Source organism: Patagioenas fasciata, chromosome 13 (assembly GCF_037038585.1).
Source record: "Patagioenas fasciata isolate bPatFas1 chromosome 13, bPatFas1.hap1, whole genome shotgun sequence".
Taxonomy (NCBI): domain Eukaryota; kingdom Metazoa; phylum Chordata; class Aves; order Columbiformes; family Columbidae; genus Patagioenas; species Patagioenas fasciata.
Genome location: NC_092532.1, coordinates 15,383,460 through 15,396,638, shown reverse-complemented (window position 1 = coordinate 15,396,638; position 13,179 = coordinate 15,383,460). Strand labels below are relative to the sequence as shown.

At 47.3% G+C, this 13,179-nt stretch overlaps 1 protein-coding gene across 5 annotated transcripts in view; it reads right to left on the bottom strand.

The window, feature by feature from the left end:
• PLEKHG4 (pleckstrin homology and RhoGEF domain containing G4) overlaps positions 1 to 13,179 on the bottom strand; it is an 88,600-nt gene that overhangs the window by 18,660 nt on the left and 56,761 nt on the right. For all 5 annotated transcript variants that reach the window (XM_071814239.1, XM_071814243.1, XM_071814241.1 and 2 more), the window contains exons 11-13: positions 9,871 to 10,009; positions 7,264 to 7,386; positions 6,541 to 6,732 (exon numbers count right to left, since the gene is read on the bottom strand). In XM_071814239.1, coding sequence (XP_071670340.1) covers positions 6,541 to 6,732; positions 7,264 to 7,386; positions 9,871 to 10,009 — 454 coding nt within the window. The remainder of the gene's footprint in view (positions 1 to 6,540; positions 6,733 to 7,263; positions 7,387 to 9,870; positions 10,010 to 13,179) is intronic.

Genomic DNA, 13,179 nt, shown 5'->3' with positions numbered 1-13,179 from the left:
AAGTCCAAATTAATTCACTGCTGCCTTAAAACACTGAGGGACAAATTTATGCACCAGTCTCTCACCCGTGTTGTGCAACAAGAAAGGAGCACTAAGTGCTGGTGCTAATCACCATTTAGCATTCACCTACTGTCACGGAGCTTGTGGAAACCACAGGCACTGCTGTGATGCCAATTTGGCAATAAAGTAATTGATGAAACACAAGAGAAAGTAGCCTGGGCACCAGTAGGTATAGCAGTGAATTACTGGAGAATTCATAAAACAGAGGAGTTTCAAAATCAGTAAGTTTGCCAGACAGAAAAACAGGGGGGAGCTTTAAGATGTAGCAGGTCAGATTTAAATGGTCAGGATTTCTTGTTTGTGCAAGAGGGTTATCTCAAACTAAAGCAAAGCAGAAACTTTCTGATACACGAATACCTTTTGATGGGAAAGTAAACATTAGAGGCTTATTAACCTTGCAAGACAACTTCTCCAGCAAAAACCTGTCAGGAAGGAGAAGGGAGAGATTTCACACATTAACCTTGCACGAACTCTGCCAGAGGATCTATTTTCCAACCTCGAGGATTGTTCCTCCAGCTGCTTCAGGCTGCACATGAAAAAGGACACCCCTGAAATGGGAGAGCAAATCAGACTGGATGTCTGTCTAGGGGCACGACTTTACAAGTGAAGAGAAGACAGAAAGATGAGACAGCTGCTGTCAGACAATGCCAAAGCCAGACAACAGTGGCTTCCCGTAGAACTGTTTCACAGCATCAGGAAGGCATGGTACGAATTCCTCTCTGTTGTGCTACTCGGACATTCACCATCTTCAATACCTGCACCAGTAATCAGACGAAGACTGTTTGGGAATTTCAGCAGTCCCCAGAAAAGTAAAGCCAATCTCCAGGCAGAGGTAGAGAGAGAATAGTGTGTATTAAGCCTCTCCCAGAGACTTTATTATACACCACGTGAAAAACCTAATTTGCTCAGAGGTGCTGGGGGGCAAAGCCATATTCTGACCTGCACAAGACATCTTGTAAGAGGCAAGCGTTTTGGCACGGTGACCTGCGTCTGTGTTCATAATAAATACATTACGGTAATGACACATCAAATGTCTCTTTTGCCAGTTTGGTGCTAAGTTCTACTCTCCACTTCTCCTCCAACCACATTACCAGAGCAGTGAATCATAATGCCCTTCCAGTAAAATTCTCTCTCAACTTGGGTCAAACAGCCTGCAATAGAAAAATCAAACTTTTAGGTCACAGCCACCAGAATTCTTTCCAGGTTTCCACAGACCACCACTCACAACCCTTCTTTCCTTATGAAAGGTGAAGCAAAAAGAAACATCAATAATTTCCTGCCTGAAGGGGACTTGATTTTTTTTTTTTTTCCTCAGAACCATCACCTGCTACATTATATCTGGTACATCATCAGAAACCAAACACAGCAGAAAACAAGATATCAGCAGGTCACTGTTCTGAATCTTCTGGGGAGACGTGGGAGGTAACGACATCTGCAGAATTCAGCTAATTTATCATGCTCTGGATTTCTGCTGTCACATCTAAGATCAGATCTATCAGAGCTGGGAACACTGTGCCAGCAGTTCTCAGTCACTCACAGGACAGGAGCCCAGCAAACCCTGGAGTTTGGGTGCTTTTTTCACTTGGATCTTGAGACAGGAACTGCACAGGGTGACAGCAAACCTTGGAGCAGAGCAGTCCCCCTCTTGTGCTGCCTACAACCTTTAACAGAAGCCCAAGCAGTCTGAAATGTCCCACCTGCCCTCTGTGTGCACCCAGCTAGTCCGAGAGCACGCAATCCCAGCAAAAACTTGCAGCTGCAGTTAAATTATGCCCACTGAAATAACCATCTAATAAAGAGAAAGAGGGACAGGCACTGCTCTGTTACAGACAACGCAACCCTGGGATTCAGAGAGACCATGCAAAGACACACACAACCCACAGGGATCTGTCTGAGTGCACAAAAGGCACACACAAAGCATTCTGATTCATGCTGGATGTGTACAGACGTGCACAAGCAATGGAGTGAAAAGCCTTCTCTACACTGTTTCCAAACAATCTCAATACAAGTCACACGTCAGCCAGCGCGCCGGACACTTGGTACTTACAAGAGGGTTTGCTGTGTCTGTCTGCTGCCGGAGTCAGGCCGGGTGTATTTGCCTCAGAGGGAAGGTGCATGGAGATGTGGAGAGGAGGGATGGGGAGAAGGGCCCCAGCCCCGCTCTGGGCCCCAGAGGCAGCAACACTTGTTCAGGGGATGGAGCGCAAAAAGGCTGGCATTCCCACAGCAGCAAGGACAATGGGGAGGGATGAGGAGGCGCTGCCATAATCAAATGCAGGCCAGCTGGCCCTCCCCCAGGAAGGGCAGGCACCTCCTTCAGTTGCCAAAGGCTTTGTTTTCTAAGCCACAAAGAACAAAGTGGCTGAGGAGGAGAGCCAGAGAAGGAGGAGAGAACTGGCTGTGGGGGGCAGATCCGCACGTGAGTGTAGGTAACCCACACTGCAATAGATGTCAAAACAGACGGAGCGGGGTTGGGCAACACTACCTGCTCCAAGCAGAACTCAGAAGCAACTGCATGCAGCAAAAAGAAGCCAGGGATGCCTGAAGATCACTGCTGAGGAACCAGGATCAACACAGGCTGATGGCCAGGTCTCCTTTGAGGAAAGGGATCCAAGGGTGGCAGCCAGAGAATGCTGCTGAAGGAATGGCTGATGGAGCAGAGCCAAAATAAATCCCAACAATGGAAGAGCTACCATTTCTTGATCCTCCTCACCCCAACGACCCTGAGCATAGGGCCTCCCAACAGCTTCTCTCAGGAAGCAAATGCAAGGCAAGGGCCCAAGCTGCAAAGAGCTCCCAGGCCATGGCAGGTCAATGCCCGCACTTTCCCTGAGCACCAAAAGAGGCAGCATCTTGCACAACTTCCTCATCAGCAGGAAAAAGCTCCTGGGACCGCCTCAGGCCCTCCTGTAATGACACAGGCAGTTTAGCTGTGATGCTTTGGGCACCATACAGCTGCAGGGCATGCAGGTGCTGAGCTGGTGGGATAAGACACTGGACTTTCCAGCTGTGTCAGTGCTTTCTTCCAACAGAGAGACTTTTGCCAGCAAGCATCGTACACCTTCAGTATTGACCTTCTGCAGGCCTGCTTGTCATCCCAGTGCTGGCAGAGTCCGTGCTGTGTGCTCTGCCTCATCAGACATGCCACTGCCGGTTAGGTCACTGTGGTTGTGACACAGCACACAGCTCTCACGTGGGCCATTTCGAACCTGTGGACACAGGCAGCTGGGCACTTCGCTCGCTTATGGTAAACTCAAGAGCATGCAGAGACCTGAGATTTGAGTGACCTGGGAATATATTTCATCCAAAGAGAGCTCAAGAGAGGAAGAAATGTGAAGGCTAAGATAAGGAAGGAGAGGGATACTTGCTTTAGCTCCTCCTCGTAATGATGGTGTGCCTACGGCAGTGTTAGTGTGAAGCCAGGACAGGCAGTGAGAAAGAAGGGTACTGGTGACCGCCCTTGCAGGCACCCCAGGACAAAGCAGATGTCAGTGCTTTTGGTACATCATACACCCCTGCTTGCTCAGCTTCCCAGTCCTCCTCCAAAGCACTGTGTGGTGCCAGCTCCCACCACAGCCTTGGAAACGAGCAAACAAGGGACAGAAGCCAGACCAGGCTTGTGGAGCCACAGGAAGACGGCATGTCCCCCAGTATGCCCACAATGGGTCTGTGGTACTGACAAACAATCCTCTGCCAGCAGTCAGAGATGGTGAAGGTAGCTTCTATCACCACTGCTTCTGCCTCAGCCCAGCCATCATCCAGCCCTGGTGCCATGTCAGGCACTAAGAGCTCCAGCCACAAAGGAAGCAGGGACAAATGGAAACATCCAGCTTGGCACTGGTCATGGCTTTGGGGAAGGAACCCTGCCAGCCCATGTGGTCTGGCCCAGCTCAGCCTGTCTCATCATGGAGAGATCTGAGAGGCCCTCAGGAGCTGCCAAGCACATAAAAACACAGTAAAGCTTCTTGAAGGACCATATGGGGTTGTGCTGTCCTGCCCCACGGCCTGTCTAGCAGCCACAGACAGCACCCCACAAAACACTTGTCCAACACATGCAGAAGAAGGGCCATTCCTAGCAAACTGCAAGGTACGTGACAGATGAATACCATGATCCCTGTGGCGAGTGCTCAGCTCCCTTGACACATGCTGAAATGTTTGGAGAGAACTGAGCTTGCCAGCTCATTACCATAGTGTACATTGCTTATGCATCCTCAGGCTTCTTCCCCAAATCCTGGGGTCTGGCACACTCTTTACAAGAAGAAAACCAAGGACATTTCTCAGTTTATACTCCTGCTGTTGATCTCCTCAGATATTAGGGAAGAGAGAAGGGGGTTAGGCAGGCACTAACAAGATCACTGCAGGAAGGTCAAAGCAGTTCAGCATCAGAAGAGAGTGAAATCAGTTTAGATAAAATCTGCCTTCTCCCATCTCCCAGACCACACCACTGACTTTGCTTTGGGAAGGCAGAAAGCGTTCTGGAGATCAAGATCAAAATGATCAGCACTGAAAGAACTTTCATGCTGCACAGTGATTTCTGCACTCAACCTACTCAATCCCCTCCACACCCCTGGTTTCGGTTTGCCACCAGTTCATAATACACACGTTATATTTACAACACCAGTGCTGTTTATAGTTCTACTGAAACCAGGGAGATCAAAATCCTCCTCCCTCACTACACGAGATGCCTCTTCTCCACACCAAAGCAGCATGCAAACACCCCGTGCTCACTCAGCTTTCACGGGGGCTGTGCAGCATGAAAGGCACAACCAAGAGGGATGATGCTGCTGCCACTGCCAGGGACTGCATCAACCAATAGTCCACCACAATGAAGTTGTATGTGTGGTGCTATGACGCCCTAAGAAAAGCAATGAGCCATCTTTGGGGTCTGTGTAACGTTTGTGCCCTTGGGGATGGCCCAGGCTTTGAAGCTGTGGAAGAACACCCACTGCTGTTGAGTCACGTCTGACTACCCCAGCAGCCCAAGAGCTACTACCAAGATGTCGTTTCCATGCCTGAACAGAGGACAGAGCAGCCATTAGATGCCACAGTCCACATCTGTGCTCCAGAGATCTCCAGCTTTGGCTGGGTGAATTCGTATGGGACTGATGTCTGGCTTGGCCACAGACTCACCAAGATGCCGAGCAAGTCTTGGTACCTTTGTGTGCCTCAGCTTATCTGAAAAAAATATGACAAAACTCATCCTTCCCAGGATCCCCCACGAATGGAACAGGTGTTCAGGGACCAGAGCAGACCCTGAACATCTGTGCTCAGTAAGTGAGCAGAGTGCAGGTTCTTGCCATTCTCCTACAGCACAGATGACACTCTTCTCTCCACTGGGGAAAAAAAAAAAATAAATGACGCATTTCTACAGCAAGAAGGTCCCCACCCGCAGAGCAAACTGCACAGATGAGCTAGAGCAGACCTGCCAAGCAACACCAAACAAACTCAATCCTCACATGTCCTGACAGCAATGTTCAGGACTGCCTTCTCCACTCTCCTCCCTCGCACAGGATGCTTCTCCATGTTTTCATGTTTAGCTGAATTTTCTCCCCCCTCCTCTGAGCACTTCTGGCTGCCAAGGCAGCTCAAAAGACAGCAACTAAGTGGCACCTACATCTGGTACAGCTTAACGTTTCGTGTCTATTCCTTCCGGAATTTGAGAACTTCAATATCCAATGTTTGTACAAGAGTGGAATAAATGGAGCAGAGGCTCCCTGGCCTTCTGTGATTTCCAAAGCTGTATTTTAAACTGCACTTAGAAAATCCTACTGTTTATTCATCTGCAACTTTAGAAATTAAATTACACCAAATCCAACTGCAGGTCTGCTGAATGGGTGCATATGCAATAAACTAAACAGGCGAGAAGGCCGGGCAGTCAAAGTCACCACACGCATCCTCTCCTCCTGCTCCCCAGATGCTTGGGCCAACCCAGTCCCCTTGGTCCCTCAGCCACACTTCCCAGCACTCTGTTCTGGTGCTCCATTTCCTCACGCAGACCTCCACAAGAAAGAGCTGGGCAATATGTAGGGCTGAATAGCAGAGAGCTATTCCTGATGTGTCAACATGCTGAATTTACCAGCATGTAAGGATACAGTATGAAGAAAAATGCAGGCAACCTATCCTGGCCTGGTGGCAAAGACCGGCCACAAGTAGCCAATCTCATGGCCCTTGGTGCCAGCACTGCGATGATTCTTTTGTCCACTGCTACCACGAGAGGGGCCTACAAGTTCAGACAGCAGAAGACCTCTACTCTTGAAGAAAATGTCCACATCTGTCAATACACACCCACCCCATTTTCCATGTATTGACTTCAAAAATCACTCCAGACATATGAGCATGAAGGGGCTTTTGCAGGTTACAGATCCAATTCCCTGTTAGTGCATACACCACATTTCACATCTTTCACAAACACCCAAGCTCTGGACTGAGTCCGAGCAAGCTTTTTACACCCTCCTCCATGCTGCAGATGCTTTGTCTTACCTTGTCAAAGAATTCATACAGCCTGACCGTCTCACAGATTCGATGCCTGTTTTCATCCAACTGAGTGCAGAACTCTTCCAGTTGATCTTTGTAGGTCTGCAGCTTCACCCTGTAAGAATGTACATCCACAGAGGAAAAGTCTTCCCATCGATCCATCTTCTTTAGTGCTTCCTGCCCCCTTCTGCAATATTCCTGAAAGCAAAATGGGATTGTGTATGAGAACAGAGACCTGACACAAATGTGGATAGTAGATAGTCTTCAAGGTCATTAACAGGTAGGGTTAATTAGACTGGTTTTTAAGGTTCAAATCACATGAGCAGGTATCTGTTTACAGCAGAATTCTGGAGAGTCCTGACCTCTGCTATGATTTTACGTGAGCCACACGGAAGCTTGTAAAGGCCTAAACAGCAAGGCCACAGGTCAGTTACGATCCAAAAAAAGACAGCACTACAAGCACATCTAGGGATTAACAAAAAAAAATTCCATTTTGCATTACAGTAGTAATTTTCTCAGGACTGGCAGATGCTGAGGGGCTGAGCTGGTAGCTTTGTCTACAAGAACACAGCAGAGAAGCCAAATAGCATAAAGGACGGCACACACCTTAGTGATGAACCCTCTACTGATGCCATCTTAGCATCACAGGTTTGGCTGAGCATGTGCAAGGCACATACGCTGCCAGCTCAGACTCTGGAGTATACATTTTTCCAACCAGACAATACTTACACTGGCAACAAGATCAAACTCCCTGAACTGCTTTTGTGCTTGAAGCAGCATCTCCAAAGAATCGTCCAGGTTGATTGTTTCCTTTAGCCGTTTTCTGCCAACATTCTCAATCCAACTGCTGACCTAGGAGAAAAAGGAAAAGCTCCATTATTAGTCACCCTGTGCTACTCACCAAGGTAGGCCTTTATGTGGAAAGAGCAAGTAATTGCTCTCATTATGCTGGTCATTTCATTACTGAAAAGAACAGGCATGTACACTTCTCCTCCTATCCTGGTATTTCAGCCTGAGCCTCCTGCTAGGAGTTTTTCCACTGCAGGTAGCTGAGTAATTGCAGAGCTCTGCTACTGCTCACTAGCCTTAGGCACAAACAGGGCAAGTAGCTGCTTGGGCTCTGTTTCGCATGAGCAATGATCTAATGCAAGCCCTGCAACTTGTAGGTTGGCCTGATATTCCTATTATTGTTACCCTCAAGTGGGATAAAATCTCCCTGCTGCCAGATTTCCTGTACCACTTCCCTTTTCTGACTGGCAGGACATGAACTACATCAGTGTGAACATACTGATGGATTCACTTCATCTACAATATTTCATGGTTCTCTGGGACTCTCAGTTTCTGGTTTTCTGAAGGCAGATCACCAAAGAGCTGTGCAGCAACTGCAGGTTCCTCAACAGAACCCAGACGCTGCTGTAGTTACAAGCCTATATCCTCAAATATGGGTAGACAACTGACTTGTATCTAGAGTGTCCTGAAAGCAAAGCAGACACAGAAGGTCAGGCAGGAAAATACAGCATCTTCATCAACAGTAGGTTTTAAAAACAGGCTAGTAAACTTGTCTGCAATGCTTCAGGCATAGCTGCACCTGGGGGAAGGGACAGACTAAAAGTTTCTTAAGGCCCACACATCCTGTTTTCCTGGATCATCTAAATCCATATCCCAACTCAACCCCACAGTCGAGGACAAACTCCCAGTCTTGTGGACTGAAAGAGGGTCAGTGCCCATAGAACAAGCCCACCAGCAAGAGACGGGATTGGGGTGCATTCCCAGGAGCAACTAGGCAGGCTTAAAAGCAAGAGTAGCTGCTGCCAGCAATGCTGCCATCATTGGTGATCTGCAAAGTTAGCAGGGAGCAATTAGTTTTGCTCAATTTGATAAATTTAAAAAAAAAAAAAAAAAAGATCAGCTTAAAGCAGGGACCGGTTACAGAGCCTGCCTTCGTGCCTTTTTTGATTTCTCTTTGGTATTGGGAACCTGTGTGTTTAAAGGAGTCTTTACTAGGTTCTTGCATCACACTTCTTGACCTGAACACATATTGCATGGTGCCCAAATGTCTACCTCTAAATGGGAAGTCATTACAACTCTCAGATCCACCTTGGCCTGTGAAAACAACAGGTAGGATACAGACTCATCTGCAAATCCAGTTTTCTCCAGGAGAGCCCAGAATCCTAGAAGAACAGTGGTAGAACTGGTCACAGTACTGGTCTTTAAGGATGCAGGTTCCTAAGGTGAGCTCCAAACAGCACACAACCCTTCACACACACCAGGTAATAAGTGATATATGAAACTTCTCACTGTTTACAAGCTACAGCAAAGGAAACTATGCAACTCCCTAATCTCGAGGTTGAGTTCAGGCTTAAAGAGCACATCTGTGATCTACAACACTGAAAGAACCAATCAGATCTTGTAAAAGGCTCAGACAGCCCGAGCTACGTTATGACTTTTTAAGGACCTCTATCTACACAGCTACAGGTTTCAAAGGTCTTTCTGAAAAACAGTGCCTGCTTGCTTCAGTTATCCCACAGCTGTTAAAAATCTCAATGAGCACCACATGAAAGGAATTTTAAGTTCCCACAGAAGTGCAGAAAGGTGGGGGTGTTAAGTACAGCTCCTGGGCTAAGGACAAGAGGTTGTTCCCCTGCCTGGACACTGAATCTAGGGCTGCACCCAGAGGCAGCAGCTTGCCTGGGGCTGCAGCCAGAGGGGAAGGAGTGTGCTGGGGCTTATCAGACAGCAGGGACCTGAGCAATCTAAATCTGGGGAATCTGATCAGAGTGCATAGCACACATAGGCAGCTAGCGTGGGGTACATTACGCGTGGCTCATTCAGCAGCAGGATATAAGCAAATCCTCAAGGATCTACAGCCTAGAGGGGACACAGATTCATTGCCAGCTTGTTGCTATCACTCTGCTGCTTCTCAAGGCAGAGCATGAAGAATGGTTCCTCAACAGTCTTGCTAGGAGGGTACTTTTGCTGACCAATGAGAAAAGACACCCCATCTCCAAGTGTACTGCCAACCAACAAGCCACCACATTGTGATCTTTAAGTCTGGAAATACGTCACAGACCTTTATGGGGTTTGACTGATCCACACCTAGAGAGCAGCCAGGAGACTTTTACTTGGCATCGAAAGATACCAGGCAAAATAGTGGCTTGGTTCTTAGCACACCTGAAAAATCTGCCTTAAATCCTTATGTTCAGTTGTTCTTTTTAAGGGTCTACAGGCATCATTCTATACCTTCACACAAGAGATCAACAGGCCCGGTACCTGCCGTAGGATATACAGTCTGAGGGTGGCAGCAGGAAGTCACTGGGACTGACAAACAGGCCTTACCTCCTTAAAACATTCTTCCACTTTCTCGAAATCCATCACCAACTCCAGTTCCTGGATGCGTTTGTTCGACAGCATCACCAGTCGGTGAACGCCCTCATCAACTCGATTATAAAGGACACTGGCAGCATCAAGCGCATCTCTGGAAAGGGACACAAGTCTGGTCAGGGGTTTTGTGTTAGGTCCTTATCCCAGCACTTCACGTAAACGTGACCTGGCTAACGGTGGCACTTCAGTCATCCTCCCTGTGGGACCCGTAATGGACATCTCCATAGGGAGAACAGGAGAATAATGTTGCTCCCTGCACCTTCCTGTGATTCACCTCTCTGATTGCAGTGCTGGCAACCTGGCAGGAAGGACAAGAGCATCTCCTCCCAGCCAGGCTGCTTGCAAAACCTCATGTACTTGTCACATTTTCAGATAGCATACTCAGCTTTTTGTAAATGCAGATTATTGCATCAGTGTGCTTTCACAAAACACAGGATCAGGCAGACTCAGTGTCTAAAACCACCATTGCAATTGAATTGAAATAAGCAGCAATCACTGGAAAGCAAACCTCTCCTAAATGACAACAATATAAAGCACCTGACGCCCCACTCACTCTCAGGAGTTGCCACCAGTCAAACAAAAATGCAAAGTGTATAGAACCCCAACACCAAGAGAAATCGAATTTTAGTGTTGTGCTGCAAAGATGCAAAGACAGAGCTCCCAGAGGAGGGGATCGGGCTGGAGCCCAGTGCCCTCTGATGCTGGAGCCAAGGCCTCAGCACATCCTAGCAAGATGATGAAGGTTGATGAGTTCCTTTCACATATCACAACACCTCCCAACACAGGTTTGGGTGAATTATAGACAGGACCCATGAAACAGAATAGCATTGAAGCTTTTTCTTTCTTTCTCATATTTATTCTCCTTCTAGACGTCTTTTGCTTTTACAAGTATGGATTCAACAGATGCCTACAGCAAAAACTACAGCTTCCTTCAGCTGTGCTCTACAACAGCATGTCCAGCTGCCCAAGCATCTCCTCCTGTGCTCTAAACCAGTTTTCATTCTGCAGTTGTCTTACAACCCACTGGCTTATGAGAGCATGGCTTTTTTATCATATTATTAAAATTATCCAAAGCACTTGTGAAATAGGTAGCTAATAAAACTCTGAAAGCTTTGCTCATGGAAATTATAGCAAGCAATTCAGCATTCACATTTACTTCTTTCTGGGGTTACAGGCGATCTTGAACCTATGAAATGCAATGGAATACAAGCATTTAGTGGCATCCATCCTGTAGTTTTTTTAGGTAGTACTTAATTGACATGAGGTAGTCCAATAGGTCTGGACAAGTAGCTCTGCATAGCAAAAATCCACAGGATTTTTCCATTCAAAATTCCGCCCAGTGGACAAGAGCCAACTGCTCAAACCTCAGGCACTTAGATACTTTTGTTTTTCCTCTTGAAAATGCCATTAGACTGAACGAATTTCTCCAAAGTGCAGCCAAAAAAACCCCTGAATTGTTTCTGGACTAAGATCAGTGCTACTGCAGTGCAGAGGGGACAGGTTCTCTACAGAATCTGTAAGCTTCAATGGAAAGATCCGAGCTGTAACTCTGCTCCCGCGCTTCCCAAAACCACCATAAACAAAAAGTGATGATACGAGCCTTCTGTTTTGTAATCCTTTCCTAGAGACGGAGCCAGATCCAACCCAGAAGACTTGCAGCAGCAGAGCCACAACCACTGTCCAAGTTGAGCTCTGGAAAATGTGTTTACAGAGCAGGTTGAGAAGGCCAGTTCCCGTCAGCAGTGGTGACACAGCTAGGACAGCTAATGAGAAACAGTTCGGAAGATTGCTGGAAGTTATATTTGGCAAGAACATTAATGCTGTTGGGTTTTGTGTAGCTGAGCATTATCTATCAGGTCCAAGCTTCTGAACAAGGCTCCAGCAAATACTGATGCCCAGACAGGGATACACCCCTTGGTCTTACTCCCACAGGTCTGAAGTCCCTGCTGGCATGAATGCTCTCATCCACCCGGGAAAGCACACCGACACAGCAAATGCTCTTCCTCCCACCAGCACAGACAAACAAGCTCCTAGAACTTCAGCCATTACTGGCTCTTATATGAAAACCTTTGCAATTATCCTCTCACAAGGCAAAATATTTTTCCAACCTATTTCTCAGCTTCCATGAAAATCACTTTGGTGTTGATGCTACTTTTTTGACGGCACCCATCAACAAGCTAGACTGACCTGCTAGACCTTTCTGCAGCGGAAGTCCTTATGTCCACCCAAACCCACGATAAAGCAAGGACGTGAGTTTTCAATGCTTAGCAAGATATCACAAGATGGTAACACCACGGCATAGCAACTGGAAAGAAGATTTCCAGTTCTTGCATTGGCTTACCTAGCACAGAGTGTGATCTGGTTCTCTGCTCTCATGAGAATCCACTTGGGAGTGCTGCATTCAGCCCTGAGGCCCCAAGCACAAGGACATGGATCTGTTGGAGCGAGTCCAGAGAAAGGCCACGTAGGTGATCAGAGGGCTGCAGCACCTCTGCTATAAAGACAGGCTGAGAGAGTTGGTGGTGTTCAGCCTGGAAGAGGCTCTGGGGAGACACTATAACAGCCTTCCAGTACCTAAAGGGGACCTACAAGAAAGCTGGAGAGGGACTTTTTACCAGGGCATGTAGTGATAGAACAAGGTGTCATGGCTTTAAACTGAAAGAGGGGAGATTTGGATTAGATACAAGGAAAAAATTCTTCCCCATGAGCGTGGTGAGGCCCTGGCACAGGCTGCCCAGAGAAGCCGTGGATGCCCCATCCCTGGGAGTGTCCAAGGTCAGGCTGGATGGGGCTCTGAGCAACCTGGTCCAGTGGAAGATGACCCTGCCCAGGGCAAGGGCGTTGGAACTAGACTATCTTTAAAGGTCCCTCCCAACCCAAACCATTCTATGATTCTGTAGGAGAACCACAGAAACCCATTCCACTCCTTTTCACATCTGATAGAAGAAACTCTAGTTGCCTCAAATCTGAGCATTTCTCCTTGACAGGAGTCAGTCACAATGTGGGCTGAAAAGCTCTAAATATTACAGACTCCCACACAGCAGACAGCACATTTCCCAAAGTCACAAAACACAGGCTCTCCTTGAAGACAACACTGCAACTTAGGGGAAGTAAAAAAAAAATTACCCTCAAGGTAGACAGATAGGAAGCAATTGCAAAACAAACATGTTTTAAGTATTTTTTTAATAAACAGAATTCACAAGCTCATTGTGTAAAGAGGTAAATTCACTGTGCCATCAGGGACAAGACCAGTCTCTTGGAACA